This window comes from Trachymyrmex septentrionalis, unplaced genomic scaffold (assembly GCF_001594115.1).
Source record: "Trachymyrmex septentrionalis isolate Tsep2-gDNA-1 unplaced genomic scaffold, Tsep1.0 scaffold70, whole genome shotgun sequence".
Lineage (NCBI taxonomy): Eukaryota > Metazoa > Arthropoda > Insecta > Hymenoptera > Formicidae > Trachymyrmex > Trachymyrmex septentrionalis.
Genome location: NW_017305885.1, coordinates 673,718 through 699,317, shown reverse-complemented (window position 1 = coordinate 699,317; position 25,600 = coordinate 673,718). Strand labels below are relative to the sequence as shown.

General features: G+C 35.8%; 1 protein-coding gene across 4 annotated transcripts in view; it reads left to right on the top strand.

The window, feature by feature from the left end:
* Positions 1–20,058, top strand: part of LOC108753723 (hemicentin-2) — a 225,837-nt gene extending 205,779 nt beyond the window's left edge. For all 4 annotated transcript variants that reach the window (XM_018495583.1, XM_018495586.1, XM_018495585.1 and 1 more), the window contains 2 exons: positions 5,896–6,106; positions 19,182–20,058. In XM_018495583.1, coding sequence (XP_018351085.1) covers positions 5,896–6,106; positions 19,182–19,294 — 324 coding nt within the window. In that variant the 3' untranslated portion in view covers positions 19,295–20,058. The remainder of the gene's footprint in view (positions 1–5,895; positions 6,107–19,181) is intronic.
* Positions 20,059–25,600: the final 5,542 nt, after the last annotated feature.

Here is a 25,600-nt window from a genome sequence, read left to right as displayed (position 1 = left end):
AAAAAAGGAGAATAATTCTTAAAGTATTTTGCTGTGTCATCGATCGGGGTGGTATCCGGATTAACAGCGATTTAACATTTAACTTGCATGAAAGCAAGTTCTGAGTGTCATTAAACCAAATTAATATCTTACTGCTTCAGATATTTCTCTAATTAAAATTCTGTATCGTCCCATCAACAAGTTTCCCAGGTGCCTTAGAATCCTTAAGTAGAATTGGATATTTGAAACTGGTGCATAGTGCATTCATTTCATGAAGTTAAACAAACAATTTACACTTCGCCGATTTACTTAAGATTTGTATTTACGTCAAAGTCGGTATTCAATATTTTGTAAAAGTCGATCGAGGAGTTTACGTTAGAAAAGACATAAATAAAACGCTGTTTGGAAACGTATTTTCCACTCATAATAAAACTTTTAGACGTACAACTATTCGTTTAATTAATATAATGAATTTATTAAAAAAGCGACGGTTGCGAATTACATTATTGAAAAATATTATAACGTCACGCTCATCTCAATGTCACAATTATCGTGATTGATTGCATACCAATTCTACCGCGTTTTCAGCCTCGAGAGATAGATCCAACATATCGCGAAGAGCATATACCCGTAAGATATGCCATTAGAGATTCCTCTCTTGAATACTCCATCATGTCAAATAACATCGCATGAAGTACGTATTAACCTATTACTTGAGAGAACAGAAAATGTTCTCGAAGGTACCTATTTTGTAAAATAATTCTGCAATTACTTTGAAAAATTGTATTGTTTATTTATTTGTTCATTGTGGTCTGTATACAACCTGCAGCCTTTCTTCTAAATGCCGTAAAATCCGAAACAGCCGTATCTCTCCTTAAGAATTTCCTCGATAGTTAGATCGCAGGCAGACGTTTTACCTCCATTTCCGATATAAGAACAGCGATGGAACAATGGAATCCGACATTCTCGAAGATATTTCTCTCAGAAACGTCGGCTCCACCGCGGCAATTGATCCTTCATCACACCAAACGGACAGTACGAAATTTTACGAAAGCTCCGATGTGGAACGAAATTACGAGATTTTTTTTTCCAACGGAGCGGAATGAGAGACACGCTGATCTTTTATAGCGCCATCGATGTACGAAACTGAACTGACTGACGACGAACAATGGACTTTATAAAAATTCCTCTCGTGAGCTGTAGAATTTTTCGCAACGCAAAAGCGCGCAAAGTGAAAGCCTGCTGTAATTAACTAAAAAGCAATGCAATGGAAAGCCGTATTTTCTCACTTAGATTTGCGTCTGCACTATCATCCTTTGTTTATTCTTTACCGATGTTTTCCTCATACTTGGAACAATCGGGAAAGTAAAGCGAGTTTCATTTTCTCGGTAGAAGATGAAAAGAGGTGGGCGCGCTTGTCGCGCTTCATTCTACTTATTCAACGGATTCGTCCGTTTCTGCTTAGCGTCTGGCGCTCGCCGTCGAGCGTGTTCAAGTTTTTTTCCACTGGCACTGCGAGCGATGTGATTCACGCAACGGTGTCGGCTTATTTTACCGAACGACGTAAACGCGGCTATTCGCAAAAAGGAGGATGGACTTTCTAGACTAATATAAATCTCCATTGTCGAGGAACGCTTGAGATTTAGATGCAGCTACTGAGATTTTATGTATTTGCCACAATTTCGTCCATTTCTACTTTACGTCGCGCGTTCGTTATTTATACAGTTAGACTTTTTAAAGAAACAACACAAAATTCTAACAGTATATCATTAGCGAAAGTAAACATAATGAATTACATAAAAAAAACGCAAATACTCTTTTCGAAACATTGTAAAAAGCGTATTGAAAAAACGTTACGAACGTACAGAGATTGACAAATTGAAATGTTTGATGATACATTTTTCGTTAACTGCCAGAAGTGTAATATGATTATTAAACTTGTAATATGATACGTATGAGTCTATTTGATGTCCAAAAATAACAACAATTGTGTTTTCAACCACGAGAATAAAACCATATTTATTAAATTGAAATTGGTAAATTTGTGTACAATATCGCGTAAATTCAACAAAACGAAATCTATTGATTTATCTACAGTAATCTCTACATGTATACATTAATCCCATCGATCACGCGCGATTTCATATGTACGTTTATTCATAATCGATATAACATTAGTAAATCATTCACTGTTTATAAATTATAACTACTTGTAATATCATCGCGGTATAATGCAAATTTATGCAAAACCGGACTTGTTCAATCTCAGATGTTTGCATTCGTTTTATTGACATTGTAATTCACATTCATATGACAGAAACTATCGCTTGTCTTACATTATGCATGCACTTTATGCATACCGCTGCCAGAGATAAGTAGCGGCGTAATTAGCGTGGTGTTAATAGTTTGTACTATTTGTTTGATACAATTCGCTTTCTTCTGCCGTGTAACTCGCATTGCCTCGTTGAAACTCCACTTTGTCGTCTCGCGAGAACAATGGTATAATTTATATGATTTCCTAAAAGCACAAAGTGAATACAGCCAGCGTCTCTGGAGAGATTTATTTGCCTTTAGCGGTATAAAATCGACGATAGCATTTCAAAAAGCTCGCAACATGCAGCATTATTGAGTTAATTACATGATAATTTGCTGAAATATCTTATAAGAAAAAAGAGAAATTTAACCCACAGTATGTATCATCTAATAAGAATAGCGGAAATATATGAGTCTACATGGAAAAAGAATAGTTTCGCGTTAAAGTATCTAAAAATTTGACTAAATACAGATTTGAAAATAATATTATCGAATTATTAAAATAATTATATAGGACTCTCAAGCTGGTTCCTAAAATGTCAAAATATTTTGCCGCATTGCTCATCACATTTGAACGTCCTATATATATATATATATATATATATATATATGTAATTATTATTTTGATGAATCATTAAAATTATTTTCAAATCTATATCTATATATCTAAAATTTTAAATATTTTAAAATAAATCCGTCTTTCCCCCTCCCCTTGTGCCACAAATCACGAAGAAGATATTAAATAAATATTAAATTAACAATTTATTCAAATAATTTGTATCTATATTGAAAGCTATATTTTTAACTAAACGAAAAAAATAAATTATTAGACAATTTTACGTTTATAACCGTGTGTTACTTGTTGTCAATTTAATTTTATTGATAACACAAAGAATGAATATTTTAACTAAAAACTAGGTATAAATCTGAAAATAATTTTGTTAGACCATCAAAACAATTAAGTAGGACGCTCAAGCTGGTTGCCAGATGTCAAAACTTTTTGCAGCACTGCTCATTATACTTCAGCGTTCTACATAATAATTTTAATAATCCAGCAAAGTTATTTCCAGATCTGTATCTAGCTAAATTTTTTAGATACTTCAACAAAATTATTCTTTCCGTATTCATTCGAAACTACATTTCTAACCATATATTCATGACGTACGTCTGCAGATCTCTTTTTCAATTTTATTCCTACCTTTGCACCAAGCGCACCTTGTTCGTCGACGCAACGATGTACAATAATGAGAAAAACAACGATCGTTTCTGTGATATACACACTCTCATTATACATCGCGCAATGGCGAGCATTCGGTTGCATAACTGTTTGAGGAACATATTAAACGGAATAAAATAACGAGCATTTAGCATAGAGGAATGCGTGGCCTCTGACTCCTGACTTGCACTTGCTTTGCCGGACAGAATCCATGAAGCCGAAAATCCTCGGGTATCCCGCATCCTCGTTGCTTGTACGCTACGGTTTCGCGCGTCTATTCTTCACCCGCTTTGCGGCTCGACGCCGCTGCCACAATATGCACGCATCCGACGTTACAATAAACGGATGACGAGCAGTATCCCACGTGTCTGGATCCCGCAGCTACATTGGGCGGAAATTTATACGCTATAAGGCGCACACGCCGAATCCATATATCCAGTTACTAACGAGACAGTACGAGCAACCCGCTAACAGTTGCGTTAAATAAATTTGTACGTTATTGCTTTACACTGAGAGAAATGTTACATGTAACAATTCATTTTGTTAATATATATGTGATTAAAAACTTTCTTACTCTTTCATTAAAAAATTGTATTGTCCCAATTTTGGTTGGGACAACAAAATTTTTCATTCTAACCAAATTTATCGTTCTGATCAAAATTTGATTAGAATAATTGAATTTTAATTAGAATAACGAAATTTTGATTAGGACGTACAATTTTTTAATGAAAAAATAAGACAATTTTTGTTAGTCACGTATCAACAAAATGGATATACCAAACATTTCTCTCAGTTTTATATATATATATAATACATAAGTATTCACATATTTTACAAAATCGTGCTTTTTTAAGCACAATATTAAAATATCGACGCGATATTCTCATTTAAATTCTTAATGAAAAGAAAATAATACAATTGTAATATCCTTAACGATATATTCATAAACTTTCGAAATAGCTGCATGCGAAGCATTTTTGAGATAATGTCTTATGTAGTAAGAAAACGATGTTGACGAACAAATAAGGTATGTTGAGAGAAGAGAGTACTTTGGAGCAGCCTTTATTCTCCGCGCCTTTTACACGGCTTCGTCATCGCTCAGCATATTGCGAATTTCCTGACGACGATGTGGTTGGAAGTTTGCGAGTATTTGACCTTAACAACACACCATTTCACGCACCTATCCTTCCTGTATTCTATGACACGACAGGGTCGCTGTAAACGTGTATCCGGCGTTATAATAAACGCTGATGGGCCTCATCGCTCGCAGCTACAGCTGAATTCCGCGCGCTCGTTTTCAACGAAACCCAACCTATTATATAAACTCGTGTTTTTGCGACCAAATTCCCGCGCGCGTTTAGCCAGAGCCCGCAAAAGCAAATATTAAATTCTCGCAAGTTGACGTTTAATTATTTCAAGATATATCTGACATACTTGTTACGTAAACGTACACAGTGTCTCAAAATCACTGTTACGAGAACGTAAAATTGCTTCTTTTAAATTATGTAAAGAGCCAGTACTTTCACAATTAAAATTTATTTCAACAAGCACTTTGTTGCTATACTTCTTAGTACGGATATTACATTTTGTACGTTAATTATTTAATATTAATTAAAATATCACATTTTTTCTGTGTGTATTTTTTAAATTTAATTTATCATAAATTTTGTAATTTTATTTGCTCGTATCTCCTAATATTAATGATGCTTCAATATTAATATTTATTAAAAACGTCTGCTGATTTTAAAACTTAAAATATAGATGAATTTGTAATTTGGACTGTAGTTTACATAGATTACATAGTTTACATAGACGCCAAAAGGAGTCTTCGTTGTTTACTTTTATTTTATTTCTAAATAAAGCAAACAAGAACACAAGATGCGCAGGAAAATATTTCTGGTATATGAATGTTATGTTATATTAAAGCGTCAATTTGAGCTTTATAATGAATGTTAATGAACATTACAGGGAGGGGGGTACGTTCCGTTTTCACGCTCACGCGCTATAAACATCAGTTCATCCTTATTGTCTATCAAATATTAAACAAGGACAAATGATGCTCACACGCGTTGTAAGAGCAAAACGGAACGCATCCTAAACATATCAAAAGTAAAGCTGAGTATAAACGAAGCTAAGTCTTCCAGCATGTAATCGTTCTGCAAAAAAGTAAGAAAACAAAAGCGCCAAGATTCGCAAAGCGAAACCTGTCGGCGCGCATAATGCCCAGCACAAAGACGCGTTATTCCGCCGAAAGAAATCCTCATAACGAACGTCACGAAGCCGCAAAGGCTCGATGATTCTCCGGTCGTTGCCTTTGTGCTGGGAAAAATCCGCACGTTAAATCTCATGCTTGTCAACGGACGCCATTCTTCTTCTATCTGCTCTAGAGCCCGACGCCGCCGCAATACGTGTTCTGGTATCACAATAACCGGATGATAAACTACGACACCACGCGCGGCAGCGTGACCGTACAAACCGATCCAGGACCAACTCAAAGCCGACTGACGATTCGCCAGGCAGTGGAGGCGGACACGGGCAATTACACGTGCAGCGCCTCCAACACCAAGCCGGCATCGATCTTCGTCTTCGTCACCGAAGGCAAGTATAAGCAACGTGTTTCGTACAAAGCGAACTTCCTTAATCAATATAACCCGATCGCGATTGTCCCGGCAGTCTCTTAACTACCTTCTCCGAACGAATACCCGTAATGATCCTCGGAGGAACAAAACTGAAAACTTGCTTCAATCCGAACCGATATTTTTACAGACATTTGATGATAGATTATATACTCGTACGCAAAACTATTTTTTAAGCAGATTTAAAAAAAAATTCTCATTGAATGTTTAACTACATCGAGATATTTAATATTGAAATTGCTGACATTGCGAAGAAAGATTAGGTACATCAATCATGATTTCATCAAGAATACATCGGCTCGACTAAAGTCAGAAAGCCTGGCAGGAGAAAAGATATGTGATTTCTAGTGGAATTTTCTGAGCCACGCGAAGAAAAGTAAATCCACTCCTAAATTAAAAATGTCACCATTCTGATTGAAAATATATTTATTCTCCTCGCTATCCAACGTTTCTCTTATATCATATATATATATATATATTTTTTTTTAAACCTTTTCCGTAATTATATATAACGTCATACATACATAAAAATGTACTATATAGAGATAATACTTTAAACAGAAAAAAAAAAAAAAACTGAAATCTAATTTGAATCTAACAAACACACACGCGAAAACTATACTAATACAATAATAAATATTTTTAGGCAGAGTACAAAGATTTATAACAATGAAAATCGCATTGTCCACGAGGGGACGTGGAAACAAAACATTTCCCAAAATTGCCTAACGTCCTTGTCCCAATAAAAAAATACGTTTATTTGACGGTAACATCCCAGATTCCGCTTCAACACACACAGTTCCCTTTTTCCGATGCGAGTATTTCTGTTATTTCCGCGTTTTGCACACGTGGGTTGTACGTGGAGTATACCGTTATCGCGTATTGTACGCGCGCGTGACATGCACGACGACGATGCGTGCGCATGAAAGAGAACGAGTCTCCTCGGTCCTTCAACGATCGATCACTCACCGCCGCCCGGTCACCCTTCGATGTGTATATATAGCGCGATTTAACCCCTTTCTAACAAAGGCTTGGGACTGGAGAAGAAGCCCAAGGCTCTTAGGCAAAAAGCGGTCCTTGTCGGCTCCGCGTTGTCGTCGGAAAACTCGTGCGCACGGTGCTCCGTGATGACTTTAGCGGCGCCCACGATTTTAAGTCCGCCAGGATCGCCGCGATAATTGATGTGAAAGGATGAGGACAGAGTCGCGAAAATCTTAATTGGATTACGAGAAACTCGGTCGGCCGGAAGATTTATTATGCGGATATATATACAGAGAGAGAGAGAGAGAGAGAGGAACGACGTCTCGATCCGGACCCACGCTTTTGCGGACTTTTGATATATGCATGTCGCCGAGAAATTCTGGTGGATCTCATGCGATCGTAGCCGCGATTAAACATGGAATATTACGTTTTAATTACGTCGGATAACCGGCACATATTCGTGATATGTATGTTAAATTTAGCGGAATTGCTTGAATGGAAAGCGTCTTGTTTCTGTTTAGAAGGCTGTTTCTAAGGCCAATATTTCATCTGTCATACAAATAAATTTGTCAAGTGCATTGATTGATTACAACATAGAGAATTTTTGGAAACTTGAGAACTATTTCTGTATAGTCAATCAATACATTTGAAAAATTTGTACGACAAATGAAATATTAGCCCATTACAGCTGATATTTCATGTGTCAAAGCTTTTGAAGCTTATTGATTGGTTATAGGACGAAGAAGTTTTTTTCTATCCTATAGCCAATTAAAACGCTTAAAAAGTTTATCATACAACACATGAAATATCAGTCTAACATGGCAAGGGAAGAAGGAAGAGAGCTGAAGAGAGAGAGAGAGAGAGAGAGAGAGAGAGAGAGAGAGAGAGAGAGAAACGAAGGAAGAGAGAAAGTAAATGGAGGAGCAATTGTCTTGCAATGCATTTGGCTTTAAATTAACGAGTGATGTACCGTTAAAAGGATTCTATGTGACGCTTTACACAGCAAAATAGAGCGGTTTCCGTCGAGACGCGATTGAATGAGAAATCGGTATAGTTCTAGCCTCTTAACCGATAACGCGCGCGGAGTCGACACGCGAGAAGCGGCGAGTCCATCGCGTGCGTGATAAACCGCTATACGAGCGTCCCTTCTGTTTCCGCGAAGTACTAAGCTTTCAGGTTAAATTTTGAAGATATGGACTCCATTACCGCGGCACCGACGCACACCGGGATCGGTGCAAGTGTACGTACGTACGTAGAGAGCCGCGCGGTGCGCAGCCCCCGTAATTCACGGCCCCGGGAACATATGGAGCGACGCTTCGCGCCGTAAATTACGGTAAAAGTGTGCATGCACCGCGTTTCAGGAGGAGACACGTATCGCCGATGAATGTTGCAAATCTGACGCTCCGTGCGCAACGTTGCGCACCATGAATTTTGATATTCGAGAGACAGGAAGAAAGATCCGCGCGCGAACGCACCGCCGTTCACTTTTTTTTTTCCTTTTTTTATTTTATTTGGTTTGCCTCGTTTGGCAAATTTACGACGGGATTATATCACACCGGGCACTCTCCGGAGTGCAATGATATATCGATAGGCCAGGTTAAAGCGGCCCCACAATATATTAATGACGAACGGTGACGTAACGCCAAGTCCAAATGCGATCGTCAACGTAGGCGCCGCGATTGTCGTGCTATTGTCGAGTCTGCTCGCGATGAAGTCGTGCGATGCCGTTACCGTATAATTAGCAAGAGTTTTTTTTATACGACCTATTCTTGTACGAGCTATTACGAAATCCTTCTCTTTCTTGCTGTAATTTTAAAATGTATGTAAGACCCCGCAGAGCCATTTTCGTCTTTTTGCGATCTAAATTATTTTTCACAAGTGAGCATTTTACCTTTTACACCTAATAATAAACGTCGAGTCTAATATTGTATAAATCAAAGCGATTTTATTATTTAAAGAAATTAATGGAGATTTGATATTTATTTGTTGATTATATCTAATGTTTTGATTGAAATGCTTGGAGAATTATGAAAAAGATTACCGTAAACGGTCATTACGTCTAGCCCGATGCAGGACAGCAAAGGATTAAACGACTTGAAAATTAACACGTTCTTTGAACGATTTTCAGTACCTTTCCGTTTAAGTCACTAATAGTTTTTGCTTAGAGATTCTCAAGTAAAATTCTGATCACATAGTAATCTTTTCATGAGATAAATATGACGGAAATAGCTGTATATTACGGAGTATATAGGATCAACCGTATACGATTTACTATACATATATACTCTACAATAAAGAGTCAAATGTTGTTGCTATCGTAACTAGACTTGCTAGAGGATCTCTAGCGTGTTTATAGCTTATATTATATATGTATGTATTTTAAACATATATCATATAATAGTATATAAATTAATTATCATTAAAAAATATGATGTAACGATGCTCCCACAATGTGATCATACTGATCATTATATTACACTTAATATCTAATATTTAAGCATTAATACATTTTAGGAAATATTTTATAATAATATTACATGTAGTGTTGAAAATGATGTCAAACGGAAAATTCAGTGTGAGGCACATATTATCTTCTGCGGCAAGGAATGTGAAGAGATTTCGAAGTGAGCTCGGAAGACGAGAATAATTTCACTTTTGTTTGACGTAACAAAAGTAAAATTGCCTTTTTCGCTCAATATTGCATGATTTTTTTTCGTACGGAAATTTCGTACGGTAATAACTTCCATTCGGATTACAAAATTCTTTTCATATCCGACACAGAAACTTCGTTGAATTACTCGCACACACTCGACGTCTGTGTTTCATTATAGTGAGGCTTGGCCGCGTAACGTCACGACACCGACACATATCTATTTCACTCTCGCTCGCTGCGCGAGATGGGGGATTAATTATTACGGGCACGTGATAATGAGATGAAATCCCTGCTAACTACAGGGTGCGTTGCCTTTTGACCGAGATTTTTGACCCCGTTCCGAGAAGAGCATCACTGAAGTCTCGACGGATGTGCGTTAATAACGAATTAATAATAGCACAGCTCCTAAAGTATGAATTATTCGGTTATACCCAGGGCACTTGGAGCAGGTACAATTATGCGTATAAATATTGTCCGCAAGATATTATTGCATTTCCCGATGTTACGCGGGCGCGGCTGTAATGATAGATCGTTGTAATTACCAGTTAGTTATTCTCGGGCCGATTAACTCACTGTTCCATCCGCTCTCGAGTTATTTTGACCTACTCGTACAGAGGAACGTCGCAAAATCGTTAATGAATACTGTAGAACTTGAGACATCCGGGAAATTCGCGAGCTTTCGCGCGCGACGCGAAAGCCGGAAGAGGGAAGTAAGGATGGAAGACTCGGTGTCGCGATAAATTATCTAAACGTTGCGCAACGCCGGCAGTAAATTGGCTTAGCGCGGCGATACTAGATAGCAATCTTGTTAAAGACGGGCGGACACACCTTTCCTACGTCCTGGTAAAGACGGCGGCACGTTAAACTCAACTGCTGAACTGAGCGTCGACGAAGCCCCGCAGCGATTACCCGGTTCTCTTCTCCAGTTGTCATCAGCTCGTAAACCGGTATATTTGCATCTAACGCGTGTATATTGCGACCTTTGTCTTTTCTCAGCTAACCACAAAGATCGCTTGTAAACTCTTATTTCCGCTTCTCTGCCAATTATAGCGCGTATAAATGATCCACGTTGTCGCCGGGAATCCTACGACAGTTTTATCACAAGCTCCGTAAAACTAGCAAATAACTCGTCTAATTTTCATACACTGAGAAAAAAGTTTATTAAATTTTAATGAATATTCCTTTGAATAGTCCTGACGGGATATTTATTTACGGTGAATAAATGTAAATAAATTTAAATAAATAAAAAAAAAATGATAGTTAAATCAAGCTAATGGCTTTTGTATTTAATAAATATGTGTTTATATTTAGTAAATATTCCGTTAGGACTATTCAAAGAAATATTTATTAAAATTTAGTAAATATTTTCAGTGTGTAAATACAGCCATCTAAGGCCGGCCAAGAGTAAACTTGTCAAGTATGTTTGCGCAAGCCACTTGTGCAAGTTTACTTGAACGTGTGTAACCGCCCTTAGACTCTAATTAGTTCTCTTATATATATGGTATAATATATATATACCTACAGAATAACATTCATACGTTTTGAAACGTTTAAAATTGTCATGAGCATTTTTCTGGATAAAGAGGAAGAATAAATGTTTCTACGAACATTAAATGGCAATATTTTATTATCGAAATAATGCACACGAATAAATTCGAAATAACGATCGAATATATCAATCGTGCTTACCTATGTGTCAAAAATGGAGGACACTTTGTGCATCTCTTGTAAACAAAAAAAAAAGACTCACCTGTAATTTTTACATAAAACATTTGATACTACTATTATGTTCATTGTTTCGTCAACGAAACATTTGCGACTTTATATTTATAAATACATTTGTTTTTCTTTTTTTAACCAGGAATACGCTTATGAAAATTTAAAATATACTTATTCATGCTGAATAAAATATTTTTTTTTATTTCAATTTTTGTTTTACGTTTTTAACCAAGTTATTTTTATAAACTACTATATAAATAATTTTATAAACTGCGTTATTTATGTAAACATGTATTTTTTTAGGATAAGGTGGTACAATTTCGATATGGTATAATTCTGAATATAATAAGATTTGAAGATTTTCGAGATTTAATACCCTCTACATAATGAGGTTAGATTTAACTAAGCTTAAAGGGGAGGTAGATACTAAAGTGGAGAGAACCAAACTTGAACCTCGAAAATTAAATTCAAAGTTCAGGATTATTACTATTTTTGAAATTGTATTACTTTACTTTATAAGTATATATTGCATGGATAATTTACGCGAATAATCTGATCCAATTTATTAAAAAAAATTCTGTTAAAAAAACGTAAAAAAAAAAATTGGAGCAAAACACAGAAATATACGAGAAATAAAGCAGTGTAACATTATTAAAAGAGAAAAATGTATAAGAGTGTTTAAAAGAGTATGTTCGTTATATTAATAGCAAAGAGAAATGGTGGAAAATGGATCGTCGAAATAAATTTGTAGAAAGCTGCTTGGTCTATAACGACTTCATTTTGCACATAATAGCGGCGAATATAATAAAATTAATTTCGCCAGCGGCCAGTTTGCTCTTGCTCTGAATTTTTTAAATGATATTTATAAGTGATGCGTATTTTTTACTGATGCTTGGGCATTTCTTCTCGATTTACAAATGTCGTCCCAAAAATAAAAACTACATAATTTTGCAGAAACATTCTTGATGAATGTGAAGGACTAAAAATTCCGCGGTGCAACCGGGAAGATAAATCTTGTTTCTTGCAAGATGCAAAATAGAGTGTTTTTCTTGCGGCATAATTTATAAAGAGAGAGATAATAATCCGTATTAGATGAATAATATTTATCCATCTTCATCCTTTTAGTTGATAGAGCCGTTTCGTTTTATCATGAAAAATGTATGAGCCAGTGAGAATTCTTATTAAACGGTTCTCGCTACGAGAGGATCGGAACATTAAATCCTCCTCGGGTTGTGCCAGCTGTTTGTCATTAGGTTTTGAAGGCGTCTTTACAACCGATGCACGTAGGCCGTAAATGCTGAAATGCACTCTCTGACCCAAATCACGATTCCCACGTAGATTCTGAATTATGCATCTGAAGCATCGTGTTACTTTTATGAACACGCTACGCGATTCAGTGAATATTCCAAATTATTTCGATACATTCTGATTATCGTTTCTTTGCGGTTTGTTTAACTGGAGAATTTCTGGAGAATAGAAATTAAAGTGAAATGATAAATTAAATTATAGTTTACAAACAGTATACAAAATTTGTATACTGTTTGTAAATAAATTCTTTCGGGGTTTAATGTTAGCGCTAAATAATAAATATGTATACGTTAATAATATAAATGCACGCGAAATTAATTATATAAATATTTTATAACTTTACGTTATAGACTTTGCGAATGTTCTGGAACAAGTCGAGGCATTAAAAGCTTCTTATAAATATATAAGCCGGAAGTCATTAAATTCCACAATCAATGCATATAATTCTGTAAATGTTTGAATGCACTTCGATTTAATTGACAAAGTTTGTGCAGAATCTTATTCACAGAGCTATTCAGTTTCCGCAATCAATACTATTGGCTCCAGTGGATAAGTTAAGCTCTCCGTCATTGTTAGTCAAGCACGCAGTCAGTTCGGTCGCGAAGTTACAACTCACGCAAAAATATCCGATGAGGCAGTTACATTATAAATAAAACCTTCCTGCGGTGAATCTTCTCTACAAAATGTTCAGAAAATTCAAATTACAATGTTCTATTTGTACTGGGGAATAGTTTCAACTTTCTTCTGCAAAGAAACGACGCGTATAAAAGAAATCGTAGAGACATTTTTCTCGTAAGACCGTATTTTTAGATTTTGAGCCATCTAAAAAAAGCAATTTAATGACAAAATATGCCCCGATATTATCATGGCGTGTTAATATCATGCGACAATTTTTTTTCCCGTTGCCAAGATAAATTTGTTAGGGTAAGCTATACGGGCGAAAATATAAAAGGGCAAAAAGCACGTCGATCGGCCGCAAGCGAGACATGACGATGTTTACGGCGTTAACCAGCCTAGCTGAGTGGCTCGTATTTGCGGTTTGACGAGTATGGGAAATAACTCCGTTTAACGGCGGGTCACTATGCTTCTATTTGAGAGGAAACATCATCACGGTCTTCCTAGGATTGGCGCAAAACCGAAGCAAATATCGGCCTGTGGTTAATTAACCGCGGAAGTTTAATCAGCGAGAGTGACCCTATAACTCTGGATACGAAATAAAAGATAGCACATACGATCAATAGCGGGGTATAAATCTGTTCCAAAGTTAGAGACAGGCATGGGAAATGATGTTATTCTCAGCGAAATACTCAGCTGTATCCCTTTTTTATCCCTCGAAATATAACTCGTCTCGCTTATTCTTAAAGATTAGATATAAAAGATTAGATATACACCTACGCAGAAAGATCTTTTAACTCTAAATAAATTTACAATTAATTAATGAGAAATCTATTATTGATAAAAATTAACAATATGATTGGAAGTTTTTCGCAGTAAGTTTATTACAATTTTTTAAGATTTGGGAAAATTTGGGGGGATTATCAGAATGATTGTGTGAATCCGATAATTTCATCGGCTCTCAATTTATTTCTGAAAAATTAATTCAATTCAAATGAATGTTAGTTCAACATCTTAACACTCGGAACTGTAAGGCGCTTCGTATTTAAAGTTTGATAAAAATTACTTTAATCTTTTCATAAATATTAAATTCGTAACTTTTTTATGTATGAAAATTATATTTTGTATCGGTTACACAACATCAATTATTACCAATGTGCATTTTTCTCGATATTAATTTTCTCTAGATTAATTTTCTACAGACGCAGAATACACGGAACACAATGGAAATAATTAGAAAATCATTCTATTAACGATTGCAAAAGAGAATTTTATCTTCTCGTAAATCCCATTGTTTATATGCAAAGCGTAGATACGAAGATATTTCGTTTATTGTTTTAAGAGACAAAAAAAAACGATAAATGATACCTCTCTGTACTGCTTTGCATATAAACAACGATTTGCGAGAAGATAAATTTCTCTTTTGCAGTTGTTAATAGAATGATTTTCTAATTATCTCCACTGTGTTTTGTCTGTAAAAGATTAATTATAATATAGAGAAAAAAATGAGCGCGTTGGTAAAAATTAATTTCGTGGAATTGATACGGAATATAATTTTCATACATACGAGAAGTAAACTTTAATTTGCGAAGAGTAACTTTGCGTGAAATTTGTTCCTTTGTTATCGATAACTACAATGCCCGAATACATGGATACGCAGGCGCATAGTAGGCTCTGTGTAATAGCAGTACAAAATGCATTTTCGGAAACAAACGCAAAGACCAAGCGTCTTTTGTAAACCGGCGAATAGATGAAAGCACTGCATTCACACAATAGACGCCTTTATTCCGCATGAAAGGAGAAATCGCGATAGTCTCAGTCCAGAGATGCAAGCTCTCTGAAAACAAAACATTGGCCGTGGGTTAATTAGACGCGAACGAGTTATAAGCGCCTTATAATGCCCGCACGCAAATCAAATAATCTGTGCATCTCTGCCGTTATCTCGCATCGATGGATGAGAAAAAAATTGGTCAAATCGGAAGAATCTATATTAGAGACTCACATGCGAAAAGAAATCGAAGAAGTCTATCGAAATCCTAAGCACTTTGGAAAAAAATTAGCAAAACACTCTGCAAGTTAAAGAATTTCCATACATGCTATACAGTAATTAGTAATTTATTAAAGCATTTTATTGGATTCTCATTGTTAATAATACAGACTCTCCGTAATTTGAAGTAATTCTTTCTCGACGGAATAGCCTTATTTGTTGCAATTTTTTCAAGTATACATTTAAATATCTAACGTACGGATTAGTGTATATTTTGCCATCTAAATGTTTTGCCTTAAATTAAAATTCTGGAACAGCTAGTTGGCTACTGAAGGCTACTTGGATGTATGTCAACAAAAGTTTTATTCTAGTACTTTAAAACATGCCATGACATACTTTATATTGTACTAACAATTAGTGTGTTTTACGTATTGTAACCTACTTTAACGTACTTTGACCTGCTGTCAGCAGTAATAAATAAAATATATACTTAGTTTGTTCTCATTAGCAATAAAATTGGTTTATTAATATAATACATTTATTTTGAGAAATATTCATATTACGTATTGTATATAACATAAACATTTTTATAATTTTATCTATACATACATATACACATATTAATATAATTTTTAAATAATGCGATAGAGAAAAAAAAATATACATATATAGTAATTGTGTATAGGTATGTGTCCAATTCATTCAACAATTCTCTCGTATTTCTCTACTATAATTATATATACTAATTTCAATTCGTTTAAATAATACTTTCTGATAAAGTAAATATTTTCTCGTCGAGAGATTTGCGAGAAACAATGTAGATTAAATGCTAAATTACCTTTCCTCCAATTAACAAGGAATTCTTATACTTTGAGTATAAAAATTTCCTTATCCTTTTTCTCTATTCATTAAACGTTCTTCATTTCAGACTTTTATTTACTCAAAAGAAGAAAAAAGATGTAATTGAGCAAGAATGGATTGATATTTTAGTCGTACCAATTTCTTTTAGCGGTCATCTAATTTAGGTCTGAAACAAACACTTGCTTAATGTAAATTTAATTGATCAATTATAACTCAATTATGTACTACTCTTTATCTGGAATTTCTATCATCTAAAGAATTTTGAGCTTGGTTAAAATCATTATTATGTTTACAAGTTATTGTATGAAAATGGTATTAAATCATAATACGTACACATGTGTAATAAACATATAATTTTCCTTCTCATAATTATCATTATCACTATTAAATATCTCGATGAATAAACAATTTATTACATTGCGTACATTAAGAATGAGGCTGATAACGCTGTGATATTGATTGAAAGTAGTTTCCTCGTATCGGTACTAATTACATACTTGTCACCCCTTGATTATCTCCAATCTTCGTAACAACGAATTAATATCGGCACTCGCTATGACGCACGCGATATTGTATAACACAATTTATAATATACGGCATATATCTATTATCAACATTAATTATTCCGCGGGATAGCTACGACGCACGGTGTGAGTAACTACGACAGTAATTAGCTCAGTAATCCACGGCGCATTCTGTGCAGTTCCACGGAACACAGCGCCGCACGACGCGATGCGTCGCGTCGGAGTGTTGAGAAGTAATTTTGTATGCAACGGAAGACACGCCGGCCGAGTCCGTGGGAGTCCACAATTTCAATTGGAAATTATAATGGAAATCTACGGCCAGAATTTATTTCGGATCCTCCGCGAGTCGCTAATCCGAGTGAAAGAAATCCGCGTTACACAACGTCGATCCACGACGCAAACGTTGTTTACATCATGCAAGGAAAAAAGGGGAGATCTCTGCGAAACCGTCACAATCGAATTGCCGTTCGATATCAATACGAGTTGGGATTTGAATACAAGCCGCAGAAGAAAATGCAATTTCTCCTCTTTATTCCTCGATTCTTTGGTATGTTCGACTGTAACGATCGGCGTAATTCGGTACAATATAGATACGTGGATTGATATATAAAATGTAATCGTCTCTATGCAGGATATTTCTTAAATACTGTCCAATATTTTAGGAGTTGATTTTTTAGATTTTATCATATGAAGAGAAGTGTATGTGAAAATATGATCTTAAAAGTCTCGTTTCAGAGATATAAATTTAAACATTTTATATATATATAATTATTCTTTTTTTTTTATAACTTTTAAACGAAAAAAGTTTTCTTCTTCAAAAACTTTTTCAGACCTAAAAAAGTAAGATAATTGCAATAAATAGTATTACTGGCTTGATACTTTTGAAAAAATTGAATTTACAATTAATATAGAATAGTTAATTTAATTTAAAGATATACCCATTTATAGTAAATTCGATGTCAATATCTGGAAAAAATTAGATATAAAAAATTAATTTATTTTTAAACCGTTTTTCATTCAAGAACTTTTAAGAAAGCGATTATTTTTAATACTTTGTATCTCTGAAAATATGTATGTAAGAGAATCGGGATCATATATTCATATCGACTTTTTATCATAAAATAAGCTCAAAAAACTTTTTAAAATATTAAACAGTACTTAAAAAAATATTCTGTATGTATCTTATAAATATAAAAGCAGATCAAAACGTAAAGTCCCGAACGCATTAATAAAAATTTATCTTTTTATTTATGATACGGATCTCTTAAAAACTAAACTGATTTTACAAAATGTAAAGTAGACAAAATCGACGAAACTGAACACTCTGGTACTAAGTTTAAAAATTTATAAAAAACGAAATCGATTGATTTGGCTTCTGAGAAATTACGATGCATGCCCGATATAACGAGATGAGGTAATCACTTAATGTAATTGAGTCAGAGTCCTCGAAATCATTAGAAAATTCATATGAAATCTCTATATATTGTATAATAATCCGATAATTACATATGCAACCACGAGAAATCATTGTATAATATTAAATAAAATCGTATATTTTATCAAATGTCTTCATATGTAGTGAAAAAAATTATTTTTATAATCCGATGAAATCATATAAAATCATGTAAAAGTGGGAGACAATATTTCAGACGGTAGTTATCCTCCTCGCGATATAATTTTTAGTTCGACTACTGTACAGATAAAAATCCGTGTTAATCCGAGTATTGGAATTCCGAATATTCGAGTAATAAGACGCATGTACCACGCTGCGCTGTACGACTCGCATTGATCCGTCTTGACTTTCGTTCGGCCAACACATACATACGTACGCGCGTATAGCGTGGTACGTTCAATATGAATAATGGATTCAAATCAAACCAGCCGTTTAGCGTGAAAGCGTGTGCCGCGGATTCGCGTCTGTTTGCATATGCGGATTTAATCTGCGTAATTTGTGTAAGTCGCCTTCCGATCGCTCTCTCGTGCGAGCGGCTGAAAGCGCGCGCGTGACGGAAGACGCAATTATTAAATAACAGGCAGAATGGTAACGGGAGAAAGAAAGAATGGCGGGGTAACGAAAGAGAGCCAAAGAGAAAGATAAAGAGATGGAGAGTGCAATCGCTTTATCGCCGGTTGTACTCTCTCGGCTTTAACATGTTGCAGCGGCAACGACGAACGTGGTGTGCCAAATAACGCTCGGAAATAACGCTCGACTTAACTTACAAGAGACACGCCACCGTTTCCAACGGGAACGTCGTCCCGTCCTCGTCGCGACCTCTCGTCGATGTGTGCTCGATTACCTCGATAACGGGGGCGCACCTCGACGAATAACGCCGATCGATTTCGGCAACCGATTTACTAACGGATCCACCTGTCTCTCTTGCCATTTCAGGTGACAAGATGGCAGCGATACAACGTCGCAAAACGTCGGCAGCGAAGAGGAATCTGGCGGGAGTGCTGGTACCGGTGGTACTCGTCGTAGCGGGCGTCGTTTTAGCGCGATAAGCGTTTTACTTCGAAAATGTCCATAACTATTACGTCATTACTTCCGTTTGTGATAGATAGGATATTATCCTACCCCCTCCTCTTTTCCCCTCCGGGACTTTACGGTCCGCTCATCCTCCCTCCCTTCTTTTTCATCTTTTCCAACAACCCCATCCCACCCCACCCCTCCCCCCCAGGCTCCATACTCTCTCCTCATCCATTCCTCGCGGGTCTCCTTTCCTCCTCAAACCACGCTCCCGTCTTCCATTCCATCTTCCAACCCACCCTTCCCTCACCATCCTCACTCGTCCCTCTTATTCTTTATTTACTTTAGTCGAAGTTGCCGCCGGCTGGACTACTTAGATATGCGAGATTTTCGTGGAAGATTGCGCGATTGCCTGCTCCAAGTCATTACACGCGACGCGCATGCGACTCGAATTATGTAAATACTTACTGCCCGGGTCGAATACGCCACAACGAGGCGGATTACGTTAGGCAAGGCCTGTCCAACTTCCGGGGCGCCGATCTGCTGATCGTCCGTTTTCGACAGACCAGGTTTCGGGCCGGTCGGATGGAAAATTCACGCGGTCAGTGCAAACGAATCGATCGTGTCGCTAACAAGGTGAGACTGTATGTATCTCGGAAATCGAAATAATTGATTAGGTGGGTTCCAAAAGCACAGACCTGATAGATGTGTGCATGTGTGATACATGTCTATGCGTCGCCCATATCTGTTACAAACACTGCCCTTCCTTTTAAGAACACTTTTTACATTATTTAGATTTACAAATGTTATCATTCTCACAATTTTAATTCTTGTACTTGCGTGTTGTGATTCCGAAATTATTCGATTTAAAAAGAAAAATGACCAAGTAGCGTATATAAACCGAGATTTGATAGTTTTTGGGAATGTGTCGCTCAAGTGATTTTAAACAGAAATCACCATTTGATACAAATCAGAATTAGAACAGTTGCAATAATAAAATCTAGATATTTGAGGATTATCAAGAAAACATGTGACTGGATGCTTCCCTTATTTCAAAGAAATAACATTCGGCTCAAGGATTGATCGGCTCTCTTCGAATAAATTACACATATAATAACGACTTTAGATTCACGATTTTACAGTAATATAAACGACACAATTTTAATTGATTATAAGATAATGCAATAAGCAATGAAATTGGCTGGTTTGTAAATTAAATAGATAGACTGTAGAACCTATATTCGATATATTTTACAATTTTACATCATACAAATAATATATTTACTAATAGTAACGATTAATGCGACAGCATTGCGATTAATTGAACCGTTGTGACAAATTAATTCGGAATCATAAGTTAAAAAGTCAAATTAGCTTCGCATCGACTATATATTTCCAGCGTGTCGAGTCGCAGTAGAAAAAGCATCTGCTTGCAAGATATTCACTCATCTTGTTAAGACCGTGATAACTTGGTAAGTATTTCAAATCAATCCGAATATACCGCACAATACGACCTCTTTCGATCTTACAATCTGAATACCAATACGATTTAAATCCGCTTGAATAACACGTTCCCACGAAGTCTGGAAAATTTCTCTTGGGATACACAAACGTGAAAAATAAAAAGGACATCTAGAAAATATCAGTCAAAACACGAAAATTCACGTTGACGCTTGAACGCGATTGCGAAGCGTGCGTTTCTGCTCACGCCACAATCTTACGTTTTTCCCTTCTATAAAAATTGTTATGAAAAACTGTTCCCTTTTACAAGCAAGAGCGACGCCGCTCTTTGCGACGTCGCGTCGTGACGGCGTTGCGAGATGGAGATCGCACCGACGTCGCGTCGCACGAAAACGCGTTTATGGCACGAGACACGGTGTTGTAAGAGTTTATTGCACGCGGAACAAACGCGAACAAAGCGCGGTACGTACAGCAATTTCGGAGCGTCGCTCTCACGGTACCGTCATTAAAGACCATCATTAAGGCGTCTCGCGGCCGCATTGTTACAAGTTATACTACTGGATGAATCGTCGTTACATTCAAAGAAACGCCGGGAGAAAGATTGTGCGAAAAAGAAGTGCTTATCCGCGTTCTAGCTTTTTGCAGAATTTATGTACTATTACTTTTCAATTAAAATCATAGCTTCGCGAATATTTTCAAACAATCTGAATACCAATATCAACGTAAATAACTTTTTTGTTGTTACAATATAGCGAATTTGTTTTATAATAATGATTAATAATGAAGATAGCTGCCTTCATTTTGTAATAAAATTGATAATGAAAATAATTGTCTTTGTTATGTATAAATCATTGTTAGAAAATAATCTCGCCATACAATGGAAAAGTTATTTACTTTCAGCCACATTGCCGTCGGAAGAGCGTCATCACGTCCGTTGCCGAATGTTATTTTATTATATACGATAATTATATACGGTGATAGGTATATTTTCTTAATATTATGGAATATACGCGTAAATATTTGCTCGTCCTGTATAAGTTAAAGAACCATCAGCTGAATATTGAACAATCGACATTGTGACGTACGCTGCAAGAATCGAGCCGCGATAGCACTAATTTTAAAGTTGCAGGCGAGCGTTACGTCGTTCCTCTTGTCATTGAGCACAATTTCTCTCGTTGCTCGCCCTTACAGCTTTTGTTCTTCGACTTATTCATTATTGAAGTTCTGATCTATTATTCACCTAGAGTTCTGCAAATAAATGACACACTATTACGTACAAATACATCAGTATGATTCAAATAACACTGTAAGAGACATCATCGTGGTATCACTGTATTCTTATACATAATGAAACTCTTATGAGTTATGAATAATGAAATCTACGTGAACTGATCTATTATTCTAAACGATATCTATTTTACGAAATTAGCAATATCATTGTTCTCCACTAGGAGTATCGGAGGTTCGTAGTTTTTTACGTACACAAGCGAACGAATTAAGGTATGCATCATTGAGACGGGTTGTTACAATGCGGTATCGTCAATTAGGCATAAAAGCAGAGCTCACCAGTTGGACAGGCCTAATACGTGGGCTCACTGAACGACGGCGGCGGAAACGTGTGTCACACTCGGTCTCGCCGCCGTTATTTTTGCGAGACCCACGAAAACCATCACGTAGCATCGTTTTCTCTCGCCCGAAACACTGTACACATCCGATACGCGTAGCGATTAAGACGATTCAACGGTTCTTTCTGTATATTATCTTAATTTAAGGTGAGACGTGCGCGTGTGGTGGTACCAAAAGAAAAGAAAAAAGAAAAAAAAGAAAAAAAAAAAGAAAACGTAGGGAAAAGTAGGATAAACGGTATTTTGTCGGGAATCGAATCCTTGCTCCATCTTCGTTTGTATACTTATGCGTTATTCAGACGACACGTCTCGGGGAAATATTTCCTGAAAAACGTCTCGCCTCTTCCATGCGCGGAAGACTGATACGTCAAGGAAAGCTCGCAAGTGGGAATTCAAGAACATATATGCCCGGCGTTTTAATCCTTGAGGGATACAGTATACGTGAGATTCACGCAGCCGCAAATGAAATCCTGGCGGCGTGTCGGAAACTAAACGAATAAAAGGTACGTAAGATACGAGACATGACTAGGTGACGTGGAGAACGGCGGGCCCGAAGCTCTCTTTGAGATTCTTCTTACAGAACGCGAAATCACATCTAATGGAAATCTTACAAATTTGACACTTGAGAACCACTTTACCGTTGAAAATCACGTCTATACGTCGCATCGTCGATATTATGTCTTCGAGAGCGCGGTCTGTACGCGACGCAATCTGTATCGATATAGCGATTTATTGTAGTAAAATACACGATATGCGATAAAAAAAGAAAAAAAAAGAATCCTGCTGCCAGACTTCCATTCTCCGAAACGTGATGGCGAGATCTGCTGCTGCCAGCATCGACGAAAATGTTTGTCGGATAAATCGCATGTGTATACCACGTTTTCAATCGCAAATCTGTTACGTCTAATACTTAATCGACTGCGGCACGATTATCTAACACTAGTTTGGAACGGGAAAGTTAGAAAGGATACTATCTCATTTTTAGAATTTTAATGTAGCTATCTTTGTTTATAGAAGAGATATTTATAGAAGTATAAATTGTTGATTCAGGCGAAAGTAGCCTTGTAATGATCGTTATTCGTGAAACTACTAATCAGATTTTATTGCCGTTATTAAGTAATATTTTGTTCAATAAACTCGTTACTTTTCTTTGCTTTCTGTCTAAATCTCTCACCTCGAAAGCGGTTAATAGTTTTACGAGGCAATTGATCATACTCTAATGGCTGGTATAGTTCCCACGGTAGAAACAATAGCGTAATATTTCACAAGCTCACATTCAACAATTCGTTCTGAATTTATCTGCGTTTAATAATAATAAGCGCGCAAATAAATATAGCGCGCATACTGCAGTAATTTTAACAGGCCACGCTTTCTGGTACGTAAAACACATTACACACAGATTCGTATGCATGAAAGTTCGTATGAACCATGTGCGTAGAATTCGTGGAATTCCTATCTACATCCTGCAAATCTAAAATTTTAATGAAGTTACCTAGGAACGTAAAAGTGAAAAAAATTCCTTTTCGAATAATGTCTTCGTATGAATGTCATAAAACTCAAATCCGACCCACATCACGTTGCGTGCCAGCATTACTTTATTCGTTATTACATGAGCATACATTGTCAAAGGATTTATCCTGATGCGCCACGAAGGCAGACGTATCGTTAAATGTTCGTTCTGCCTCGTGACAGAGAATCTCCTAGCGATATTTATAAAACTCTTATTCCGACGTCGAAATACAAATAGTTTTTCGCTCTTTCTCTTTCTCCCTTTCTCCGATCGGATCTATTATCTATTATTAATAGAAGTATGCAAAACGCGAGATGTCAATTCTACAGAATGAAATTCTACAGAACGCTATTACTATGGATCTGTCAGCATGTCAAACCGCTCGTTTCCTTCGGTTTTAACTTTTGATCGTCCACTCGTGATAAATTTACGGTTACAGCTTTATCACTCGCGCTGTTTGAAATTCAAGCAGTCTACAAAGCGGTTACCGAAATTCAACAAATTTTACGATCCCTTTCCGACAGCACTCTAATCGTCCCTCGCGATCACCTTGTTACTGTAAGTTAATAGCTCCTTTACGTGTGCTCGAGTCGTCTTTCTAAACCCAAGTATCTATTTGCACGCGTTACAACGTATATAAAGCACGTACACAAATGTATGTGTATTTATATTATTTATTTTGTTTATTATTTTTGTTTACTGCAACAATATATAAAATGGTTTTATTAACACTTCGACTGCCATGTGTATATGTACAATTGGATACACCTATGTGTGTACAGAACATCGCCAAATCAATTTTAGTCAGTGTTAATTTAATACAGTTTTTACTGTCACTCTTACATGAACTGAAAATCAACTTTTTGCATTGATTTTATATACAGAGAGTTTACTGAATCTTGTAAAAAATTTTCCTGGGAATTCTCGAATTTTTTCTAGGTATTTTTATTCAAAATTCCAGGTAAAATTAGAAAATTTTGTAATGCAATTTTGAAATAAATAGAAGTGCAAGTAACACAAATAAACTATTGGAAATTAGAAGAAAATAAGAAATTTCCACGAAACTATATTATTTTCTGCAATCTATAGAATAGGAAAGACCCACTATAAAATAATTATTAGCTCTACTCTATTCTGCTGAGTAAACTATTGTTTTTTACTGTTCCCTTCATTTTTTTATAAAAACTGACGAAATACAAGAATGTATATGAATGTATGACTGTATTTATATTGCTAACTGATTGTCAACATTTTATTAAGAAAAAATGATTATAAAAAAAACAATGTTTTCAGAATTTAAGTTAAAAATAAAATTCTAAAAATTGCCCTCAGACCCAATAAAATTTCATGAAAATCCCTGATTTTCAAGAATAAAAAGAAATCTAAAAATTTCAGATTTTCCGTGTAGTAAACATTCTGTATATAATATTGTATATTGTAAGTTCTGGAGAGATTTTCAATTTTGCCAAAGACTTTTATCAAAAAATATAATTTATTGAAAAATGTATTCTAAAGTGAAAAATTTACTTTAAAATTACATCATATAAAAAATAATAGTGTAGCATTAGGGAACCCATTACAAAAATCCCTGCGGCAGTCAAAGGATTAATAAAAAAAAAAAATGTATAACCTTCATGATCCTCTTTAAAAATACGAACTTTATTCTTTCAAAAAAGGTTGAATTGATAATAGAAAATAATATTTGCTCGTTTATATTTTTAGAATATACTTTGGTATTATAGATA